At 35.2% G+C, this 26200-nt stretch overlaps 1 protein-coding gene across 2 annotated transcripts in view; it reads right to left on the bottom strand.

Moving 5' to 3' along the window:
- Positions 1 to 26200, bottom strand: part of PIK3C2G (phosphatidylinositol-4-phosphate 3-kinase catalytic subunit type 2 gamma) — a 318577-nt gene that overhangs the window by 34501 nt on the left and 257876 nt on the right. For both annotated transcript variants that reach the window (XM_008707062.1, XM_008707063.1), the window contains 2 exons: positions 25898 to 26006; positions 4512 to 4587 (listed from right to left, as the gene is read on the bottom strand). In XM_008707062.1, coding sequence (XP_008705284.1) covers positions 4512 to 4587; positions 25898 to 26006 — 185 coding nt within the window. The remainder of the gene's footprint in view (positions 1 to 4511; positions 4588 to 25897; positions 26007 to 26200) is intronic.

The following is a 26200-nucleotide window of genomic DNA, read 5'->3' as shown; positions in this document are numbered from 1 at the left end:
TATATATATATATAAAACCATTATTTATATATAACTGCTCATATCTTTATTGAGGATATTGTACTTACTAGAGTTTAACATTGCATTCTTGTTTAATTCAATGCTTCTTGGCCTAAATGCCACCATTTCTTTATTAAGACTGTGACTTCTGGTTTCCATGTCTTTGGATTTGCCTAATATACCTATGCTTGGAGTTTAATTTTCAATTTTTAAATATCATTTTATCTTAGGTGTGTTCTTACATAAAGTATAGAGTTATGGTTAATATTTTTGCTCCAGTTGGAAATTTTTTTTCTTTATGGATGAGTTAAGTCCATTTATACTTATTCATATAATGGATTCATTTCCTCCTTGTTCTTACTGTTTTGTTATTAAAGAAATACAACATTTTTGTTTTTATGATGTTTAAAGACAGTCTTTGGCTCAGGAATTTGTTTTTATTTTTATGTACTTGTGATACTTAGAAAAACTTTTACTTTTGTTTTAGTGGTTACTTTTATTTAATATTCTTAGACTTTTATTTTTTTGACAATATTTGTTTCCTAATAGAAACAGATGAAATTAGTGTGCATAATCTTTTGCACTCTTCTTTCATCTACCACCCAATTATATTCAATGTGGTGATCTTAGTGTTTCTCTAACACTAATATTACATATGTTAAGATTTTTTTATTGCCTCATTTGTTGGATTTTAGTGATATCTTTGATATCCAGCTATTAGAAATGAAGTAATTAAAGAAACTCTTCTCTCATCTTATCATCTTTTCTTGCCCACATCAGCCCCAAGTAAAAGTTTAAAATAATTTCCTAATTGGAAACATGATATTATACGATATAATATAGTAAAAACCGTAATATTTTAAAGCTTTCAACTTTCAGAAACAACTTAATATAAGCATTTATTTCTAAGTAGTCCTAGCCTTTGCCTTCTGTCCCTCTGTATCATTAAAATTTACACTGAAAACCTGGTACCGTACTTCCACCATATAGATAATTGATCTGGGCTCTGCCAGAGCAAGTAGCTATAACATTAACCAGAGAAACCCTGCCATGGAGACTGTGGCTTCAAGTTTCCTTTTAAATTAGCATCTCCAGTTGGTGGTAGTGATGTGAGGTAATGATTAAAAGCTCCTGTTTGTAACCATTTGTAATTATCAATGGCATGCTCATTAATTCATCTTCTTAACCCTGACAATTGTTGTCTTTGATCATTTTCTACTCCATTACTTATGTTATTGTCTCTACAACTTGACAAAAATCTATTTTCTGTATGTCAGTGTTGTGTACTGGTGGAGAATGGATAATTTTATATTTTAATGGAGGTACTATTTGGCATGGGACCTATATTAATTTGGAGGGAATATAGAGGATCATGCCAGTAGAGAGTTAAAGAATACACAAGATAAAATCCAGCAACTTCCTGGGTAGTGCCTTGGTTGAGTGTGGTTGAGTCCATAATATTTAATGTGATAATGTGTAGAAGATTTTTTTTCTAGGTGACACTTCAAGAGAATTCTAGTGGTGGGGAGGCAGTGAATTCCTTGTGCCAGGGCACTGCCATAGGAAGTGCTAAGTGTGGGAGGAGTAGCATGATTTGGGATTTTAATTTCTTCTCTTTTGTCCTATTTATGGACAAAGCTACCACCATGACAAACTACCACAGTAGAGAATATAAATGTGTCTTCCATTGCTCTTTCTATCATCAATCACTTATTCAGTAATTATTTATGGAAAATCTAGAGTAGCCCAGACACCGTGCTAAGCCCTGGGGACACAATGGTGAGCAATACAGACATGGATTATGTCTTCATGGATTTCTGGTCTACAAAGAAACACACAAGCCATAAACATCATTGTAATAATTTTGAAGAAAAAACATTTAGGAGTATATAGCAAAGACAAATAAGATGAGATCTGAAGGATGCAAAAAAAAAAAAAAAAAAAAAAGATGGAGGAGGTAGAATAGGAATCAATTGGTCAATTGGTCCAGGCAGAGAAAGGTGCATCTGTTAGGCGCTGAGGTGCTTGTCTTAGTTGAGGAACTGGAAAAACACAAGAATCAAGATAGGAAAGAGCCTGATATTAAGGTTGGAAAGAGAAATTGGGGGATGCCCCAATTTCTGCTAGGAGGCCATCATGAGCATTTTGATCTTTATCCTAAGGGCAGGGGTAGCTACATAATTTCTGAGGCTCAGTGACATGAAAATGCAAAATGAAAATGTAGGGTTCCTTTTACAAAAATTATTAATTTTCAAGACAGTGACAGATGAGTGTTAAACCAAATCCTGGGCCTTTCTAAGCACTGCCTAGTTTGACTGCACTGGTCACAAGCCCATGACATTGGCCTTACCTAAGGGCAATGAGAAGCCAAGGAAAAGTGTGAAGTACAGAAGAGCGATGATTGGATTGGCACTTTAAAAAGTCAAATTCTTATATCGTTCTACCAAGGCATGTTTGGTTGGTGAGTAAAGGCAAAGGAATATTAATATCTCTCAGATCCAGGATTACAAATTATTACTAATATGATCTTTACAAGTCATGTGCTTAGATACATAGTTATCCAGAATCTACTCAACTTGTTAGTAGAAGTAGTAAATATGGTAAAGTCTGAGATTTTTGCTTAAGGTCATCCTATGTCAACCAATATTTTAATACACTTAAAAAATTTTGTCCTCTAATCATTTAACAACATAAGCAGAAAGTTTCAACTAACTGACAAGAATAGGGCTTAAAATAAATATTGTTTTTTCTTGTTTATGAACATGAAAAAATTATGAAGAATTTGGAAATATGGAAAAGAAAATAATTTAAAGAATACAAGGAGGACCAACTTCCTGCTAGTCCTTGGTTGTTGTAATGATTTGCACATTCTACTCAGAAGATGTGTTCTATTGTCTTAAAACAATAGGCTATATTTCATATGCAACCAAATATTGAGAATCAAATCTTTTGTCCATCATCATTCTGCCAAAACAAGTCTCGAATACTGTATGATATAGTAAGAAATAAGTGAAGGAGAAAAAAATTAAACCACCATTTTATTTTTTACAATAATAATCCTAATTTTTTGTGTGCTTATGAATTTCAAATACCTTACAGAGAAATAATACTATCAGCAAAACTAAAAATTTGATAGTGATCCATGGCTTAATTTTTTGATACACAGAGAATCAATTTTCTTTAAGGACTTTGATGACAAAATAGAGGTCAACCTATTACTTTTTAAAATGTCTGACAATTCTAGAAATCAGCAACCTTATTTTTTTAAATCTGATTAATTCAAGTTTATAAATATTAATGGTAAAAAAATATCCCCAGCTAACAGTATTTTTAAAAAGAAGGTATTTGTTAGATATTTGTGTATTATGACAATTAAAAGGAAATATTTTTTGTAGGTGATATCATTCTTCTTTATATACATGCTATAAATTGTAAGAAATGAACTTACTTACTAAATAATGTTTATGGTTTGGCTATATAAGCAAAGTGTCTTAGCAGTGATGCCAAATGAGTAAAATATAGGGGAATGAGAAAGGTACAATCCTCATATATTAATTTGGAGTTTGTGAGTACAGAGCAGTGCATAGTGGGGAAGTGAGTCTTCAGTTTAAAGTTACTTCAGTTTAACAGAAGAAGCAGGTAGACACACACATAAATATACAACTTAATAAGCAATCACGTTATTCAACTTGATCTGGTTGTATAGAACTATGCACGTAAGTGTAGGTAACTACAGTGTCAGATAAAAGCAGAGGTGATAAGCCGATGGGCCTAATCTCAAAAGCAAAGTATCAGAAGGATAGGGATAAAAGACTGAGAGTCGCAAAGGAAAGGGGGGTGAGGTCTAGCAAATTACGGGCTTGCAAATCTTGCGTGACATAAAAACCAGTCTCAGTATTGGATAGCTACTGGCAATGGAATTTTATTATGAATGCTTAAAACTGATGGGACATTCAAAGAGAGTCCCTGCCAATATAGGAGAAATGCTAGAAAAGTTAATTAGAGTTAACACACATTTGGCAGAGAATAGGGTAGAAAATTGTGCTGGGCTAGTTTGGGATCCAGGTAATAAAAAGAAGACTTCATGAGGGAGGTAGAGTAATTACTGAGCTTTAAAAGATAAGAGAGAAACTGTGAGATAATTCGCAATCATTATTATTGCCTAATATTTATTTTTGTTGCTTCCTAAGCTGTTGAGTAAACTGGAAGACTTACCTGTGGGGGGAAAGCAGGAACTCTGTTTCTGAAATGCAATTCCACAATTAATTGAAATGAGTTAATAATGTGACATCATGTAGTTATTGTAATTGGACAAACAGATGTTGGTTTAATTTAACTTGAACATTTTCTAAGGGGTTAAAAAGCTTTGGAAGTCGTTAGAAAAGACCCTTATAGCTTATTCTTTAAAAATATTTTAATTTGAAAGTTGAAAAAATATAGTTGTGATATTTTTTGCACAATTATATTGAAACTCAAAAATTGTACACAACAACACTGATGAAATTACTTACCTAGGTCCACAAGTGATGATTCTTCAACTGTTTGTTGCACAGGCTCAGAGAGGAAAAAACTAAGCACATAATCATTCTGAAAAATAAGACAAAGTACAACATTTCTTCATATTTTATATTTATTGCTCCTATTCACTGGTGGAGGATGAGCCCCTAATCCAGTACGACTGGTGTCTTTATAAAAGGGAAATTTAGACACAGACATTCATGTAGGAAAGACAGTGTGAAGAGACACAAGCAGACGATGGCCTTTTATAAGTCAAAGAGAAAGGCCTGGAGTAAATTCTCCCATCACAGTGGTCAGAAAGAACCAACCTTGTGGACACCTTGATTTCAGACTTTCAGATTCCAAAAATGGGAGACAATGTATTTCTGTTGTTTAAATCACCCAGTGTGTGGTACTTTGTTATGGAAGCCCAAGCTCACTAACACAGCACCCAGTGGTGATCCCTTCATCTATGACCCAGATTCTATTCCTTCCTCCTCAGGATACTTGTGGAATATCTCAATCTATATGTTAGTACCTTTACCTTTTTCCTTTCTTTCTCACCAACCTAAAGTAGTCTCCCCATTAACAACTAGAAAACAGAAGACTCAAACCACACAAAGTATACTCACACAAAATAATAACCTTGTCACTAATGACCCTTTCAAATCCTTATTTTCCCCCTCCTTGACGAAACTTAAAGTTGCCAACATTCATACTGGTTCCACTTCTTCAATTTGTACTTACTTTATGATCTATGACACTCAGGTTTCTGTCACTAGTTGTCTTCCAAAAATGTTCTTACCATCATTTTTAACAACCTTTTCTTTTCAATTTTTTTTTTTTCCAAATCCAATGGGGATTTTCTTGGCCTTTATATAGTTATTCCATTATTAGTGAAAAACTCTCTTTCATTTGCTTTTATGATACTAAGGTCTCCCAGTTTTGCTTCTATCTGTCCTCTCTTTTTTTCTGGAACTTTTTTTTCTCAGGCTCCTTTTTCTTTTGCTTATAATTTAAGTTCTAGTGTTCCTCTTCCAGGCCATCCCTCTCATTACTGATCTATTCTTTCTGGGTGATGTTATCCCTTTTGATGCCTTCTATAATTATGCACAAGTCTAAACCTTTATCCTAGGTCTATCTCCTGAGCCTCAGCCCTCTATTTCAAAATACCTATTTGTTGGCTTCCTTGACTGTTGGAAACCGGAAAGTGCACCAATAAATACATTCTCTTTGCCCTCAAATTGCCACTTCTTCCTATGTCCAGGCTCAAAATAAGGTGTGTCTTTTTAGACTCCCTGTTCTCCCTTACCCCACACATAATATTTATTGCTAAGTCCTATTGACTTTAATTCCTAAATATCTCAACTATCCATTTCTTCCTTCCAGGTATGCTTCTGACTTCTAGCATCATTACTTCTCACCTAAATTACAGCAGGGGTTCCCAACCCTTATCCTGTTACCTTTTGATTAAATCTATTCTGCACTTAATTGTCAAACTGATCTTTCAAAATAAAAATCTAACAGCTAACTGCATAAAATCTGGCAGTGGCTCCCCATTGCTCTTAAGAAATAGGTCAAGTACTTCACAAGGCCTTTCCGACCTTTCTTGATCGGGATCTTGTTCATTCCCCTTCTTCATCTCTCACCATTTCTCCTCCAGTATTTTATGCTTAACTACGGCTGAATTGTATTTATTTCAAGTGTGCTATGCTCTCTCACCTCCTTGTCTTCCTACACATTTCATTACCCATCCTTTCCACTCTTATTCACCCATTTGCCCAAGGTTTATCACATGCTTTCTTTTCTACTCTTTTAGCCTACTCAATAAGATATCAAGAGCAGGGATCATCATTTATTCACTCATATCTAATACAGTATTTTTGCTCAATAGATATTTCTTAACCAGAACTGAGGTCTATCTTTAGATATGGAATACATTGGTTTTCTAATGCAAATATTCTTATCTATGTAGCAGTTTTATGCACCATTGTAAATTAGTTAATTACCAATTTTGATCTTTATGTATTGCTCTCTTACGAGGTTGCTTAATAAGAATCTATCCTCAAGAAATGTGTCCATATTCAGGATGCTGACCAAACTAAGTTTTCTTATTCTTATTTTGAGAGCTTGAAGTCAAACTTCAGACTGTGCAGAATTTGTTGAAGAAAATTTGACCTTCTTTGGCCTTTTGACAACTAGTCAGTTATTCTTCTCTGGCGACATTTTGGCCTCACCACCCAATGGTTATTAAACTTCAATAGTAGGCAGAATATCTTCCCAATTAGTGTCTGAAATGTCACCACTAGCTAATTATTGCCTTGTGTTTACACTGTCATATCCTTGAAATCTTCATTTGTAATTCCAGGTGTGGGTGACATACTAAATACTAATTCCTTATTGTAACAAGATTGTTTTCATTCTTGAGGAGAAACATGATTCAGTGTCAATGGAGGCAGAAATCAATAAAAGAGATGAAGAGGGTAGGAAAAGTAATGTTGCTGGATCTCAAAATAATTGATTTTAAAATTTTCTCTGACTTGGCTTTACTCATGTGCATGCCTCCCACTGCTTTTTAGCACATTGCACCACTGGGTAGTTTGAGTTATAGAAATGTCAGTAACTACAATTGTTCTTACTGATAACTTAGATCAATATTCTCAATTGGGTTTGTATTGACTCCTAAGCAATGTGCTACATTTAGTTGTATAAATTGTATACTGAGCAACTCTACAGGTACCATTGTTACATGGACTGTAAGTATAATCCTACTTAGCAGTATTGCCCATATGTAAGGCTGGCAGATATAGCAAATAAAAACAGAGAATGTCCACACAATATTTGCAACATACTTATTCTAAAAAAAAATTTTTGCTTATCTCGAATTCAAATTTAAATGGGTGGCCTGCATTTTATCTCACTACCCTACAATATGAGGTGTCTAGAAAATGTGTGGGCACACTTTTGGTTGTCTCAGAGGATACATTTGGCAATTAATGGGCAAGGCCACTTATCCTAAATGTCTTGCAATACACCTAGGAGATTCTCACATTATGAGGAATGTTGCTTTTCTGCTTAATTCTTCAAAAGGTAATAGTTTACCAGATTAAAAAAACCCTCTGAATTTAATTACTTTATTCTGAATCTAATTACTTTATTCTAGAAGTGAGAAAACTGACTATTAGATAGCATAAGTGATTCACTGATTGAAATTAGTACCAGAAAAAAAAAAAAAGCCCCCAAAACAAAGAGTGGTAGAGTGTAGTCAGTAAGCCCAGGCCCACCTGTGTTATCACTGCCAATGGTCTATAGATGTAAAGAACGCATATGGGGGACAGGTGGGAGATGTGGATAGAGAGAGCTTTGTAGGAGTCTTAGAGCATGCTAGCTCTACTCAAGTTTGAAACTACTATGACCTATTGATGAATTTTAAGCATAAAAGCATCGCAATCAGGTATTTTTAGAAAGATGACAGTGCAGCATTGTGGAGGAAAGAAAAAACAGTAGCCAGTTTTGGAGAATATCATCAGCAAAATTACTCATATGCTCAATATATTGTATTTTCTGAGCATTCCATTCTGCTTTACCACCAAATCTTTAAAATGGCATTTCTGTTCTTTCCTATTCCCTTTATAAGCCTAGTCCTGGTTGCGAGGTAGGTATCCTTCTTGCATCTCCTTGGTCTTCTAACCTCCATTCATTCTTCTTTTATAAAAATACCCTGCTTTGAAGATCCTGTCTGCTAACTATGCTGTCCTCTCCACTTGCTGTTGAACTTGCCTACTGATCTCTAGGTCACTGACCTTCATTTCTTGAACATTTTCCACCTTGGAACATTGTCACTGTCTTCAATAGTACTTGTCATAATTCACACTTATTTTAATAGTCACCCCAATTCTCCTTCCCTGTGGTACATTCTTTGTTTTTGAACTCCTCTCATCCATTGATCTTGCTCTGCATCACACTCAGCCACTCACTCCTGTTCCCTTGATCTTGTCTTGATCAGTGAAGAAAGCTCTTCCATTATCTTGATTTCTAGCTGCCTAGTCTACCATCACCATCTTCCTCCTTTCTAGCTTATTTCCTCAAGTTACACAACTCAAACAATCTGTTGACTATAAGACATTTTCACTGGCCTTAACTTCTTTCATATGCTCGTGTCCCTTCTTGGTGAACTTGGATCCCATGGTTGATACCAATAACTCCATTGCATAGTTCTTTCAACTCTTTTGGCCCTCTCTCCTTTTATTTTATCATATATATGTCAAAAACCCAACTTGGGTTATTCTCTGCCAACTCGACAACTGTAGCAAGCTGCTGAATGTTCCTGGAAAAAAGCACTCAACCATACTTACTGCTCTTACTATTACCTCATGCCCACTACCCTCAAGTTGGTGTTTAAGATTTTCTGGCAACCTATATATGTCAGTAGTCCATTTATTCTTCTACTCATCTATAGGTTTATTTAATACCTTATCCTCGCTCCTCAACATGCCAACACACTTTCCCCCTCTTTCAGTCTTCTCAAGGCTATCTTCTTGTTGACAGAAAAAATAGAAACAGAAAAGAACTTCGATAAGCTTCCACCAACACATCTGTCATCTTACCTCACTTCGGTCCTTTCCTCTATTACATGGGTGGACTGTCTGTGCTTTAATCTGAGACTGATTAAATCCCATGCCCTGTTCTCTACTCAAGGTCAACACTTTGGTCTCTAAGTTCTCATTTCTCTCATCATCAATTTTTGCTTCTTCAGTGGATCTTCCTAACAACATACATATATGCTATGACTTATTTCAATAAACGAAATTCCTGACCTACATTTCCCTGCACGCTATCTTATTCCTGTTCATCCTTAGAGCAAAGCCCCTTTAAAGATAATTTTCTGCTTTCTACCCCAAATTCCTCTCTTCATATTCTCTTTTGAACCTATTCTAATCAGGGTTTTTGTTCCTAACACTCACATCAAAGTGTTCTTGTTAGATTCACTAATGATATCCATTTTGCTAAAATCCAGTGGCCAATTCACAAATTTAGACCTATCAGTAGTATTTGAAATGGCTGATTTCTCCTTCTTTAAAATAGGTTTTTGTCTGGGATTCCAGGTATAAGATGCTTCTGGTCTCCAACAAGTTGCTTTTTCTCAGCCTCTCTTTTTGATTCTCTCCTATCCTCTCAAACTTTAAAATAGGTGTGCTGCATGGTCTAGCCCTCAGATCCCTTCTCTTTCATATTTACATTTAACCCTATGTAATCTCATCCGATCTCATGGCTTTGAAAACCAATTTTTGCTGACACCTCCAATATTTTTATTTCCAGCCTCTCTTTTTCCCTCAACTCAAGACATTCAATTTTGCACTTGACATCTCTAATTAGAAATTTCATATGGAAATCAAACTTAGTATATTTTGAACTAAACTCCTGTTTTCCCCCACTCTCCACTGCTCCTCCTACAGTTTTCTCCATCACAGCAAATACTCAACCAATACAAGCTCGTATGGCCATAATAGTGGGTTAGTGACTGGCACTTATCCTGACTGGTCAGTACCTGTGTCCTAACACTTGTTAAATATTTGGAACATCCCTCTTATGTAGAACATTATATATTTAGTGAATAAATTAATACAAGTTTGGGATTTGTTTAGGGACTCTAAAATTACTGGTCTTTGATATATCAATGGTTCCAGTAAATGCATTAGGCTATGTTAAATGCTTTATGAGGTTATTATATATATTGCTAGCGTAGATGTTTATCTAATAATGGTCTTAAAATGTCTAATAATGTACTTTAAAGTTGCAAATGCATTCAATAAAGAGCAAATTTGAAAGCCAAATAACAATTTTAAAATTAAAGTCTGTATCAGCTTATTTTTTGTTAAATTCTGAAATCTTATTAATATGTTGTTTGCCAATTATATTATTAATCCATTTGCAATTTAAAATGATTGATTTTTGAGAAAGTTGATCAATTCAAAGTTGCTGAAACTTCAGTGTTTTTCTTATATCATATGAACATATTCTTGCTCTCAAAGACTACAGAGACTTAAAGTATTTGCAAAGATCAGAAGTAATGTAATATAACACTGAGATCAATTTTTTCTTACTTTAAAATAACACATTAAGAATTCCCATTTATTAACTAGCCAGCCAACATCTAGAATTGGCTGCAAGATTTAGTTTCAGTGAGTTAAAACAATAAGCTAAATCTATCTCTCTCAAACACTGTGAAAGGCTGTAAAAATGTGAATTTAAAAATGAATTCTCATAAGAGTTTTAAATCAAAGTTGAACAGTAATTGTATTTTATTGCCTTTTTCATAAAGCAGCTTGTCAGAATGTCCAGTCTTTAATGTAGTTCAACCCACTATATTCGTATTGGAGTTACATAGAATAATGACACTATGAAGAACGGTGAACTTCTAAGGAATCTTTTATAATTCTGATTCTAAAATGTCATCAGTACTTCACTAGACTCTGAAAAATAATCTTGGTCTTACTGATGGTACACATGTGACATTTATCTTGCCCGCAACGTAATCTCAGCCAGCTCCAAATAGGAAAAGAGCAATGTAGTGACAAATGTAGTAATTAACATCTGGGTTTAGCAAGCAGGGAACAAGAAACATATGTTCACTATTAAGACAGGATTTACCCATTTGGATTTATTTTGACATTTGATTTCTGCTTAAAAAATAACATTGCTTAAACCATAAGTAATACTATTTCTTATTTAAAGAGGCTTTTAGAAATGAACGGCAATACTGCAAAGAGCTAGAAATTATAATTAATATGGCTTTAAAATAAAAAAGGCAACAGCTGTTTATATATCTCAGCTGAAGTAAAATGTGGATACATGTGTGTTTAGGTACTGCAATCATTTCCTATAACTTTATGTTTATATTGTTCTTTATAAAGATCTTACTTAGTTCACAACACAATTCCACCAAAACAGAGCAAAATTTAAAGCAAAAACAATTCCTGTTATGACAACTATTATTTGCTTGTGGAATGAAATTACACTGAACGGAAAAAAGAAGTTTATATTAGCATGAGAGAATAAGTAAAAATAAACAAACAAAAACCAGGTAGATACAGGACTAGGGTGTCTAAACTGATGCTTCCAACCTCATTAGAAGAGATATTGAGGTGGTATGTAATTAAAGTCTTCATCTATGTCTATTTTCTTTTATCAACAGAGTATGTGTGTGTGTGAGGAGAGACAGATAGACAGATAGGCAGACAGAGAGAGAGACATGGTCTCAGAGATTTACAAACATCCCTCTATCTGGGTTGCTATTGTGTCTTTAGACTAAAGCCCCAAATATGTCTGTCCCATCTAACTTAATTCAGATACCACCACTGGACTTTATTTTTTTTAATTTTTATTTTTTTAAAAGATTTTATTTATTTATTTGACAGAGAGGCAGCGAGAGAGGGAACACAAGCAGGGGGAGTGGGATGGGAGAAGCAGGCTTCCCGCTGAGCAGGGAGCCCAATGCGGGGCTGGGATCATGAACTGAGCTGAAGGCAGATGCTTAACGACTAAGTCACCCAGGCACCCCACCACCACTGGACTTTAGAACAGGCTTTTTATCTCATTTCCTTGACAAAAAGCAAGACTGCTTAGAATCGGGAATGATCCCAGACAGGAATATGACAGTTGATTTTAACAAGATAAGGTTGTCCCGTTTTATATTCAAGCTATATCTTCTACTTCTTCTCTCCCCCTTTTCCATTCACCGCCATAGATTTCTTTATGTTCATGTCTGTATTTATCACCATATTATAAATGCATTGAGAATAAAGTTGATATGGTTTTAGTTGAATCTCTCCAATTTGTTCTCTACAACCAATTTAAAGCTCTTAATCTAGAGTGTTATACACAGTAATGTTATAGTTATACATGCCCAATACAAATTTAAAAATCTTCATAAAGTTATGTACAGTGATAAAAAATATTTTAAACAGTTACAAATAAATGTACTAGACGTACTTTAATAATAAATGTACTAATGTAACTAAAAAAGAATATGAGTTTTAGTGTATAGGCATAATACGATTATTTGCTTTCCCTACACTGCCATATGACAAGCAGCTATGAAAGAAGAAAAGCATTTTGTTTTCAGATTTCTTTATTTATTTGAAAGACAGAAGGAGAAAGAGAGAGAGACAGAGACAGAGAAAGAGCATGAGCAGTGGGGACGGGCCCAGGGAGGGAGAGTCTTAAGCAGACTCTGCACTGAGCGTGGATCCCCATGGTGGGTCTCGATCTCACAACCCTGAGATCACGACCCTGAGGTCATGACCAAAACCAAGAGCTGGATTTTTAACCAGCTGCACCACTTAGGTGCCCCAAGAAGGAAAATATTTGTATACGGATTTTTCTTGGGCCAGAGATGGGGATTGTCTTATCCCAGGAATATTCAGCACAAATATAAATTTACTTTATATCTCTCATTTTATTAGAAGAAGAAAGGACACTTGTGTATGTATAAAAATTTCCTCTAAGTCATTCACATCACTTAAAATAATTAAAATACTCATGTTACATCCATGACTTTATAGATTTTGATGGTTATGTAGATAACTATGTAGATAACTATGTTTACAGGGAAAAACTATCAGTAATACAAAATTTAAAAATTCTCAACATGACTTACTTTGAAATCATTTATGTGATTTTTAGGCCAATAATGTTTTATTTAGTTAATTTTTAAAAATATTTTATCTATTTATTTGAGGGAACAGAAGTAGGGGGAGTGGCAGAGGGAGAGGGCTCCTCGCTGAGCAGGGAGCCAGACTTGGGGCTCCATCCCAGGACTCTGGGATCAGGACCCGAGCTGAAGGCAGATGCTAAACCGACTGAGCCACGTGGGCACCCTTATTTAGTTAATCGTAAAATAAGTTTTCATTTCCACTATATAAAAAAACTTTTTAGGTACTGCAGTCATTTCCTATAACTTTATGTTTATATTGTTCTTTATAAAGATCTTACTTAGTTCACAACACAATTCCACCAAAACAGAGCAAAATTTAAAGCAAAAACAATTCCTGTTATGACAACTATTATTTGCTTGTGGAATGAAATTACATTGAATTGAATCAGGAAGTGTCTACCAATATACAGAGACACATAAAGCTTTCACCATCATTAATCCATTTGAAGATAATTGAAAACTGACCACATTATGCATTATGCACAAAGAACTTGGGTGATTAGGCAGGTCACACTGCTTATTAATGTTAATCAGCATCTGATGACATCCCTGTCAAATTATTATTGTTCTATTACCATGTAATTCATATAATGAGTATTGTATCAAGGCCCACAAAGTTCCTTAGGAATAATGGGGGAAAACCAACGTACGACGTTATGAAAGTTTTTATGGGGCAATTGGCACTTAACAACATAGACTATTGACAAAGACTGTAAGCTTCTTAGGGCAGTGCCCACATCTGATTCAGCTTTCGACTTTCTAGAATAGAATTTCTCAAATCTGTCTGTGCATCTAAATCACCCTGTGTTCTTAAAAAACAATACAGATACCTACATATTAGCCTTTACCTAGCAAATCAGCATTTCTAAGGACAGTGCCTCAGAGCATACTTTTAAAAACCTCCTCAAATTATTTGAAAAAAATTGATCACTAGGTGCAATTTTGGTCCCCCTCCCTGGTCACCTCCCTGGTCACAGTATACAATGTAGGCCATCAATAAACATTTGTTGAATGACTGATACAGTAGTTTTCCAAAGTGGCCCCTATTATGCTAGTGCCCACATTTAATTTTTGTTGATTTGATTTTTATTAATATAGCACTACTTTATTTATTTTGTAGTACAGAAATGACAACGAATAAGTAGATACAGGATTTACATCTCAGGAAGGTATTTTAATGTACTCTACTCATTGTGCAAAATTCAGTTAAATTATTGGGGGGGTGTTACTTTGGGAGAAAGCACACCTATAATATTGGCTTCCTTTGATATGAGACAAATGGGATTCCCCTTCTTTGGAAGTCCAGTGCTAGAAGACGGCTAACACATTCTCACTCAGAGCATTTTTAGGATCTGTGAGTTTACAGTAGTGTCTCATGTTTGATGATATAAATACCTCTTCTTTTTCCTTCTGTATTTTTTTTTTCCCCTCACTCAATTCTTAGACCTTAATTCCTCTAAGGAAAAAAAAAACAGTATGGTGCCTGAAATTTCTTTAGCCTTCCTTTTCCTAAATACTGACCAATGGAGATTAAAAACAACACAAAACGAAATGAAAACATCTCTTCCTGGGGTATCCGTAATCGTACTTAAGTTAGCGCATTAGCAAAGGTGAATGTGATGAATCCTGTGAGCTCCATGTTTGGTGGTTTTGTTCATCCGTGTATGTGCAGCAATGATTGTGATGGGCAACAATATTCACTAAACGTTGCTGTGTTAAGCTGCACCTTTGCAAATCTTCCCTACTTGTTATGTCTGACTCCTTTGCTTTGCCCTCTCACAACAGTCCTCTGCTAGCACTTCTGTATGAACTTATCCTGTGAGCAGACACATTTAAGAGTTCCCTAATGAGAGCCTGCTGCCACATGAAAACGGATCTCAGTATTTGCCTTATTCACACTAGGGCCAGAAATCAGAAGGTCTCTCCACTTTGCACCTACTTGTTTCTGCCTAATTAAGCTAAAGGCTGGCACCTCCTATGGTTACCAGATATTTTGTCAATTATCCTGAAAAGGCATAGCCTTTAAAACAGCTTTAGTATAATCTGTGAGGCAGCCTTCAGCATACAAAGATGACAATCCCATTCACTATCCCCTCAGCGTTTTCCCTTATAAACAACTGCCATATCCATGAGGCCCTTTGACTATAGAGTAAGTTAATGGACATGGCCTTCAGAGAATGTCAGACGAAGTAAAGGACATTAAGATGTCAACATTCTAAAAAGGGGCACCTGGCTGGCTCAGTTGGTAGAGCATGTGACCCTGGAGTTCAAGTCCCATGTTGGGCACAAAGTTTACTTAAAAAGATGTCAACATTCTATATTCCTAAATATACAAAAAGCACTTGAAATCCAATGAAATAAATTAAGTTGCCTCGGTCCTATAGGGCAGAAGCCTCTGTTATATCTCATTTCTCATTACTCACTGATTAAGACATAAGACCGAATATATTCAAAAGATAGGATATAATTTATATTGAGTATGCATGGACAACAGTTTAAATTCATGCATATGCAATATATCTACACATAACCATTTATTATAGTATAACTTTACTATTGGCTAATACAGTTTTCAACAATTATTTTACATCTTTGTTTTCAGTTTCCTCATTACATAGTTCTATTCCCATGATGAACACATACTGTTTACTTCTTTCTCTTTGTTCATAACAGACATATTAAAAACGGGCTCTGAGCAGTCTTTCTGAAGGGTACAATTATGAATCAGTGCACTATTAATGCTTATCCTTTAGAAGCATGGCCAGGCAGTATTCCTGGGCTTCGTACTAGATAACCAGTGGAACCTGTCTCTATGTTAGCAGCTAGTAGGGCACCCAACTTTATTCTCTAGCAAGCCAGAGGTCTCTGTCATGGGGTTCATGACGGATTATACACTGGGGTGAGGAAAGAATATCAAAATTACATTAAATTTTATTTTGTAACATCATCCAAATTTTCAAATTTTCTACAAATTTATATATATATATATATTTATCATTTTCATTTTTTCAGATTCCAAACATTCTCTTCATTACGTGTTTGATCCAGAGGAAAAACTAAGTGTGGGTGGGGGAGGGGAAGAGAGGGGCCACCTTGCCTGGGAGCCCCCCATCTATTTTTTCTACAAATTTTAAAACATTTATTATTTACTAGTTTAGTAATTTCTGTGTAAAACATAAATAAAGGATATGTTTTGGAAGCATGAGCTAATTTCTTTAAAAAAAAAAACCCAAACTTGTAGGCTATAAGAATAAATAAGAGACTGCTGCTAAGTACTTTTCAGATGCAAACTTTTGATCTCTTAGTTTTTGAAAAGCAATATAAATTCCATAGTTAATATATGCTAATGATTCTGTTATTATTCATTTAAAATATCTATTAAATATTGATGAGTTTATAACTGTGCTATAAATGGGTAAAAATTGAATGAATATAGTCATTGAATTCTTTAAGCTTCAAAACAAGAGAAAAGTGTATAACCATAATGGAGGCTTTGTCTTTAGAGGTCTCTTTATCTAGCATAACTTTCTCCAAATTTCTATTTATAACTCCTATTTGCCCTTTAAAAACAACTTGAATGTCCTACTCTCTGGGATGTCTTCTCTAACTCACTTGGAATTGAGTTAAGTATACCTACATAAGTGCTCAGCCACTTGTCCTTTGATACAAAATAGCATCTCCAGCTGAGAGTCTACTAGCCTGGAAATAATACTGTAGCACAACTTCTTGAGTCCATATTTGCTAAAAGTCAATAATATAGTAGGACACCTGAGTATCTCTTATATTGAAGGCCAAATGTCTGACCATGTCCAAAGTGAAAAAAAAAGGAAAGATGTCTATAGTATGAGTAATTTTTCTCAAACAACAGTGTGCATCAGAACACCCTGGAAGGCTTGTTAAAACAGACTGATGGGCCTTATCTCCAAAATTCTGATTTTGGGCCCCTGGCTGGCTTAGTCGGTAGAGCATGCAACTCTTGATCTCGGGGTCATGAGTTTGAGCTTCATGGTGGGTACAGAGATTACTAAAAATAAAAAATAAACTTAAAATAATGACCAATGGCCAAAATTTCTGATTTAGTTTGTCTAGGATGGGGCCAAAAATTTGCATTCTTATAAGTTCCCCAGTGAGGTTCCTAGCATAGTCCAGAAACTGTGCTTTGAGAACCACTAGTCTTAGAAACTGGTAATAGGGATTCAAAAGTCTCACCTTGCTCCTGGAAGGTGATGTAGTCATTATTGACAATTTTGGTTTTTTTCTAATAGCCATAGGACCCTTATGGTCGGAATTGTGGGATTTTCTTAAGTGGGTCCATTCATCATTAAACCACAATATTACTCAATTGGAAGGTACAGCAGTAAGCTAACATCCTAAATCAGTGAGTCTACAGTTGATACAGAATTTTCAATACATTCATTAATATATTGTATTTTTAAATTTCAGTAAGATTTCCTTGCTATACACTGATTTAATGTATTACATAGCATGTAATTTTTAAAAATTCAAATCATGACTTGTCTCATCTAATGACTTTCCCAAGCTCCAAGTGGAGAAGAAAGGTTGTTGAAGAAACAGCTGAGGAAAACAGGATTCTTTGACTCTTTATTAAGTCCCAGCTGTGGGATCTAGTTTAGTTCTCTTACTACAGTGCCTAAAATTTACTGAAGCTTAAAATATGTCTACATATACAGTATGATATTATGTATCATACACATGGTATAACCCAAGTGCTGCTGGCATTTAATTACGACCTCAGAGTTCAGGCATGGCCTGTTAATTTCTGAATCAGAGGCTGCACTAAGAGGGGCACCTGGATGGGGGAGGAGAAATAGGGGTTCTCAATATTTTAATTGAGAAAGCCATCCTAGGGGCAGTCAGTGTAAGTGGTTCTGTCATTCACTCACAACTCCATCAACAATGGGTGTTTTATAATTAGCGTATTGAATGTCAGAGATTATATTTTTTAAATAAAAATGGTAGCTGGTTGGCTAGCTTGGTTAATATTAAAAATGGGCTCTCATTGGTGACATCAAAGTTATTCCAGATATGTGGATTACTTAAGAATATTCCATAAATGGTTTCCATTTTTGCATTAAAAGGCAAAAACCCTAATAGGCATGCACCCTGTACCCTTAGGGATAGTGTTCTAGATAAATCCCTGAAGGGCCCTATGTCTGTCCAGGAATTCTGGAGGATTCTGTTAGTTTGGTACTTGCCTCTGAAACTTAGCAGCTGTCTCACAGAAACCTTTCATGCAGATGGTGATATGAACACCTAATATTAAAGCTAGTGCTCCCTTGAACATTTATAAGGAGTTGTAACATCTGTGTGCGTGTATAGCTTATATACATATATGTGTGTGTATGGGGTGGGGGATCTTAAGAATGTTTTTTTTTTTTTTGACCCATATGAGAGAGGGGAGCAGAACTGGGGTCTGGTATTTCTCTTCAATTTTCCAGGCTTTTCTCAGAAACACTGGTGAGTATACCAAACACCTCACTAAGAAATCCTTAAATATTTTTTCGGATGGGAAGTGTCAATAGACCTAGATCGTCTGAAACGGTTATTTATGATAGAAAAGGTATATTTGAGCAGAGAATGGGGCTGAGGAGACAGAATGGCAGATATCTCTGAAAGCTGAGGGGTAGTATGGGTAAGGATTGCAGTTCTAGACTCCTGTTTTCTGTTGATAGTAGAGTAAGTCACTTAGTGCAAACCTCCTGCTGAGGATAATTGGATTACTACACAATTTTTTTTAAAAACTTTGCTTGAAAGCATCAGAGAACTAACAAGATAGTGAAGAATTACCAGGCTAGGATTTGCGGCAAGGATTTGGAGATGTGAATTGGGTTTTGGTACTACTTTTTTCTTGTGGGTGTTTATTGATACAGGTTTGAGCCGTGGAAGGGCTGAGAGGTTGAGCAGTACTTTTGACCACGTTGCAGAGATAATAAGAAAGGAACTAGAATCCAGAGCTGCCAACGAGGATCTCGGTGAATCCACCTTATTTTGGGTTTAGATTCAAAATGGCTACATCTCAGGAACAAGATGAGCCAGAAATAGGCTCTCATAAAAGCTACAGTTTGATTTTGAAAAATCTGAATCCCTGCAACTGAATTTCAGCAATCCTAGATTGTTAATGTCCTCACATATTACAGTTCTCTAGACTAAGAAAACAGCAACATAGGCCTCCAATTATTTTTACAAAAGAGGTTGCAGTGCAATATCTGGCCCAATAAAAAGGAAAAAAGTAGGCTTACAAAGGAACAAGACTGAATGATTAAAGACCAGTAGAAACACTAGACAATAGAAATATATACGCAGTGGGCCCCAATATTGAAATTTGTAGAAAGATTTAAAAATATCTATGCTTAGGGGCTCCTGGGTGGCTCAGTTGGTTAAGCATCCCACTCTTGATTTTGGCTCAGGTCATGATCTCAGGGTCCTGGGATTGAGCCCTGTGTGGGGCTCCCCACTCAACAGAGAGTCTGCTTAAGATTCTCCCTCTCTCTCTCTCCCTTTGCCCCACCCCCTGCTCACTTGCTCTCTCTCTCAAATAAATAAATAAATCTTAAAAAAAAACTATGCTTACTATTTTCAAAGAAATAATAAAAAGGACAGATTTTCAGCAAAGAAATAAAAACTGAAAAAAAGGAAATTCTAAGTCTGAAAAATAACTGAAATTAAGAGCTTAAAGGATGGATTTAACAGTTGATTAAACACAGATAAGTAGAGAATAAACAACTCAGAAGATAAGTCAGAAGACACAAGAATAAGTTATGGAGAACAAAAGGATAAAAAATACAGGAATAGAGCATGAGTATGGAGGATACAGCAAGAAGGATTAACTTCTATGTAATTACAGCTTCAGAAAAAAAGAAAGGAAAAAAATATTAACAATATTTGAATCATTAATCACAGAACTTTCCCAAACTGATGAAAGACATCAGGGAACAAATTCAAGAAGTGCTAACAAGCATGATAAAAAGAAACAAACTTATATCTGAGCAATTAAAATAAAACTGTGAAAACCAACAGTAAAAAGAGAAATATTAAAAGCAGATAAAGAATAAAGAAAAAATAGGGGCGCCTGGGTGGCACAGTCATTAAGCGTCTGCCTTTGGCTCAGGAGGTGATCCCAGAGTCCTGGGATCGAGCCCCGCATCGGGCTCCCTGCTCTGCTGGGAGCCTGCTTCTTCCTCTCCCATGCCCCCTGCTTGTGTTCCCTCTCTCACTGGCTGTCTCTCTCTGTCAAATAAATTAATAAAATCTTAAAAAAAAAAAGAATAAAGAAAAAATAGTCTCAAAGAAGCAACAAATATAATAGGTGGGTTTTAAACAGAATCAGTGGAAGCTAAAAGACAATGAACTAATAGCTTTAAAGATTTTAAAATAAAATCATTATTATCCAAATACTATAGTCAGCTAAAATATCCTCAGAGAATGAAGACAAATAAAAACTTTTCAGACAAATAAAAACTTTTCAGACAAATACAAATTTTGAAATATTTTTCTAGCAGCAAATTCATATTAAAAGAAATAATAAATGGTATTCTTCAGGTAGAGGCACAGCAGCATCAGATATAAAATCAGAGTTACAGCAATGGGAATGAGATATGTGAGTAATATTCAACAGATACTAAGTTTATGGGATACAGATATAGATATATATTATTAGTATAACATATAAAACTCAACTGGGTTAAATAGACTTAATCCACGGTCACAGGAAAAATCATAGTAAACATTTATAAATATTTTAGGAGAATGATAAAGATACAATACAGTATGTAAAAACTTGCAGGGTGCAATTAAATCTTGATTAGGAGGGGGATTGAATTTTAAATGTGAATGGGACACCCGGGTGGCTCAGTTGGTTAAGTGTCTGCCTTCACCCAGGTCATTATCCCAGGGTCTTGGGATTGAATCCCAGTCAGGCTCCTTGCTCAGCAGGGAGCCCGCTTCTCCCTCTGTCTGCAGCTCCCTCTGCTTGTGCTCTCTCTCTCTCTCTCTCTGTCTCTCTGACAAATAAATAAATAAAATCTTTTTTTTTTTTTTAAAGAATTTTAAATGTGTAAGTGAGGACAGGTTGAAAATAAACAAGTAACTATCTGGGAATGTAATAAATAGAACAGCAAATTATAACCAAAGGAAATGGAAGAAAGGAAATAATAAAGATCAAACATAAATGAAATAGAAAAATAATACAATAGAAAGAGTTAATAAATCCCACATTTCATTCTTTGCAAAGATTGGTTAAATTCATAATCCTCTGGCGAGACTGACTAGGAAATGACATATGTAAGGAATAGAAGAGTTGACATCTTTTCAGATCCTATAAATGTTAAAAAGATTGGGAGAAGATGCTCTGAATAATTTTATGCCAATAAATAAGTACAAATTCCTAGGGAACTATAACTTAGACCCAGAAAGAAATAGAAAATGTGAATTGTCCTATAATTCTTAAATAAATCGAATCTCCGGATCTACATGGCTTTCCAAATTAAAGAAATAAAACCAATTTTATACAAACTCTTCCAGAGAAAAGAAGAAAAGCAAAAAGTCTTTGCAACTAATATTATGAAGCCAGCATACTCTTCATTCTAACCTGGTAAGGACATTATAAGATAGACTATCTTTGTCGTAAACAAAGGTGAAAACAAATGCTAAAGAAAATGTTAAATCAAGTCCGGCAACACATAAAAAGGATAATATATTGCGACTAGGTAGAGTTTATCTTAGTAATGCAAATTTGCTTAAAATCAGAAAATCTATCAGTGTAATTCACCACACTAACAGAATAAAGGAGAAAAACCATTTATTATTGGGTGATTATTTATCAGCCCAATAGATTCAGAAAACAAATTTGATAAATTCAATTTTCTTTATTGTCAAAACTTTTTTTTATAACAGAAGGAAATTTTCTTTAAATAATAAAGGGTACCTACAAAACCTGTGTACTTAATGAAGAACTTGAGACAGTTCTTCCCTGAATCCAGAAATAACACAAGCATATCCGCCATCACCACTTGAAGGCCCTACAGAGTACAAAATAGCCAGAAAAAGAAATAGAAACTATAAATATTGGAAAGAAAAAAATAAAACTCCTGTTATTTGCAGGCAATATGATGTAAGTAGAATATTAAAAAAAATACAAATAAATTATTAGAATTAGAAGTGAAATTAGTAAGGTTGTTGAGGAAAATGTCAATATACAAAATCAGTTGTTATCTATATAGTGGTATAAAAACCCAGAATTTTAAAAAGGTACAATAAGATATCAAGTAAAATATTTTTAAGATCTCTATGCATATAACAATAAACTATTATTGAGAAAAAAAATTTTTTAAGATTTAAATAGGTACATGATAATGGATTGTAAGATATTAAGATGCATTTTCAACTAAAATCCCAGTTCGCTTTTGCATGGAATTGACAAGAGAAATTTAAAATTTCAGGGAGCCTGAGTGGCTGGGTTGGTTAAGCATCTGTTTTTGGCTCAGGTCCTGGGATAGAGCCCTGCCTCGGGCTCCCTTCTCAGCAAGGAGTCTGCTTCTCTCTCTCTCCCTTTGCCCTCCCACCCCCCGCTCATTCTCTATTTCTTTCTCTCAAATCAGTAACATCTTAAAAAAAAAAAAGAAAAGAAAAATTTAAAATTTACATGGAAATGCAGAAGTCCAAGAAGAGCCAAATACTGTTTAGAATAAGGATAAAATAGGAGAACTTACTCTGCTAGATTTCAGGACTTATTATAAAGCTATAGTAATTAAGACTGTTGGCACAAGGGTAGACAAAGAGATCAGTGGCATAGAATATGGAGCCCTGAAGTAGACACATACCTAGATGGACATTTAAATTATCATAAAGGTGGCACAGAAGAATAACAAGAAAAGGAAAGTCTTTTAAATGGTATTGGAACAATTCAAAATCTACATGGAAAATAAATAAGATGACTTTTATTTCACACCATGCACTAAAGTCTACTCTAGAAAGATTGTAGGTTTAAATGTGAAAGGCAAAACAACAAAGTTTCTAGAAGATAATACAGGAAACTCTCTTTATGACATTGAGGTAGGGCATGTTCTAATCATATAAGAAAATACCAATACATTTTACTATATTAAAACGAAGAGTTTCTGTTTATCAGAAGACATAATAAAAGGAACAAGGGGACAAAACACAGAGTGAAAAAAAATCATTACAATGTATTTAATTAACAAAGGCCTTCTATCCACAATGTATGAAAAATACTATAAATCAGTAAAAGAATGTCATACAATTTAATAGAAGAAAGGGCAAGAGACCTAAACTGGCACTTCACCAAAGAGGATATCCAAATGACCAAACAATATATGAAAAGGTGTTCCATCTCATTAGTAGTTGGGAAAATACAGACCAAAACGCAATGAGATGCACACGCCCCAGAATGGCTAAAATTAGAAAGACTGGCACAATCAGGTATAGACAAGGTTGGGGAAAATGGGAACACTTATTCAATGCAAGCAGAAGCCTATAATGTTGAAGAGAAGCATATCCTAAAATCCAGAAATTCTGTTCCTACGTGAATGACCAACCCAAGTGCATGAAGAGACATACAAGTAAAAGAATGTTCATAACAGCATTATTTGTAATAATCCCAACTTGGAAACATTCCAAATGTCTATGCAGAGAGGAATCTACAAATTGCAATGTATTCATGTAACAGAATGCTATATAACAATGAAAACCCACGTACTTAAGATGTGGCTATCCCTGCATTGTTGGTTGAAACAAACATTTTGTCATTGTCTCTCAGTTCTGGGGATTGGCTGAACTCACTTGTGGTGTTCTGGCTTGAGGTCTCTAACAAACAGTTATTTGGTGATTGGAGCTGGAGTCATCCACTCAAACTACTGTGACGTTGATGCTAGCTGCTGGCTGGAACCTCAGCTGGGCACTGGCAGAGTGGTGTTCCCTGGCTATCTCTCTATACTGTTTCTCCACCTGGCAGACTCAGGGCAGCTCAGTTTCTCATATGGCAGCTGAAGGTTTCCATAGGGAATATATGGAGAGGAATTGGCAGAAGCTGCATAGCCTTTCCTACCCTAACTTGAAAGCCATGCCATGTCACTTCTACCAAATCTTTTGTAGACTTCTCTGGATACATGTTATACAGTTTAAAATGCTAAAAATTGAAAAGAATGTAGTTCCATGAGGCCCAGGATCTGGAATAATAGGTTGTTGAGAAAAAGGTCAATATATCTGGAAGAACATTCTTCTCATATTTGTTATTGTTTTTATTGTTTTTAGGTTCTTACTACCCTCTAAGGCTTAGCTCTAGCTCTTGACAACCTGGCCCTGACTTCCTTGCTGGTTTCAATCTTCCTTTCACAGATACTTTACAAGAATGCTGAGATCCAACTCAATTGTGTTCTTGCACTTTTTCATGTATCTCTGTGATAGAATAACCGCCCTCCAAAGATGTTCTCATTCTAATCCCCAGGACCTGTGAATATGTATTACCTTATGTGGCAAAAAGGGCTTTGCAGATAAAATAAAATTAAGAATCTTGAAATGGTAAGATTATCCTGGTTTATTCAGGTGGGCCCAGTGTAAACACAATGAGAGTCAGACCAAGAGTCCGAGAAGGAAATGTGTCAGAAGCAGAGGTCAGATTGTGGAATTGCTGGAAAGGGCACAAGCCAAGGGATGCAGGAAATCTCTAGAAATTGAAAAGGCAAGGAAATGAGGTTTTTTTTTTTCTCTCTATTTCCAGAAAGATCCAGTCTACCAACTACCTAAATTTGGTGCCTTAAGGCCCATTTTCAGAATTCTGACTTTAAGAACTGAAAGAAATGGACTTGTGTTGTTTTAAACTGCCAAATTTGTTGTAATTTATTACAGGAGCAATTGAATCTAATGATTCTCCTTCTTCGTCTTTGTCTTCTCCTTCTTCACTTTTTTTTTTCACCTATGACCTTTTTTTTCACTTACGTTCTTCCCCCCCCCCAACCTTATGACCTTTCCTATATTGTTTGGTTCTATTTGAAATACTTCCCTAGGCCAACTCTTTTTAAAACCCTATGATCTCACTCATATGTGGATTTTAAGAAACAAGGCAGAGGATCATAGGGGAAGAGAGGAAAAAATGAAACAAGATGAAACCAGAGAGGGAAATAAACCATAAAGACTCTTAATCATAGGAAATAAACTGAGGGTTGCTGGAGGGGAGGGGATGGAGGGATGGGGTAACTGGGTGATGGACACTGGTGAGGGTATGTGTTGTAATGAGAACTGGGTATTACAAAAGACTGATGAATCACAAACCTGTACCTGTGAAAGAAATAATACATTTAAAAAAATCGTACCTGGTGTTAAAGATCCAGATCCAGTGTCTCTTCTCTCTGAATCCTTTTTACCATCACAGTCAGAAATAATTCTTAATCTTCTAAAATGCTAGGGCACTTACTAGCCCCTGATAGTCCACTAATCACATATTACTTCAAGTTATTTGAGGTCAAGGTGCTACACCTTTTTTGCTGTTCCAGCTTCCTGTTCAGGAATTTTACACATATTGGGCATGCACATTTGTTGAATGAAAATAGGATTTAAAGAACGTTATCAAGTATTTAAAAAGATTTCTAATAAAAATACATAAAATAGTGGATATTTTTATAAAAAATATAAAAGTAAACTGTAACATACGTTTGCAACTTCATATGATCCATTTAATATCTGTTCCATGTAATGATTTAGGTCTCCGAATCTTTTGTGGTCTGAATTTGTAAAGGGTAAGTGCCACCAATGAGGAAACCTGTTTAAAACAAAACAAAATAAAAGTTGTGTATCTTCATTAGTTTGAAAATTGGCCTCTGCATCTTAGGGTTGATCATGAACTTGTAGCATTAGATTGAAGGGCCAATGAAAATATTTTAAAAAATGGAACACATCATTAATCCTGAGGGTTTCATTAACATGGTTTTGGTCACTTGTGTTATTTTAACTTTC

The sequence above is a fragment of the Ursus maritimus genome, unplaced genomic scaffold (genome assembly GCF_017311325.1).
Source record: "Ursus maritimus isolate PB19 unplaced genomic scaffold, ASM1731132v1 scaffold_26, whole genome shotgun sequence".
Lineage (NCBI taxonomy): Eukaryota > Metazoa > Chordata > Mammalia > Carnivora > Ursidae > Ursus > Ursus maritimus.
This window is presented reverse-complemented; position numbering and strand designations above follow the sequence as displayed.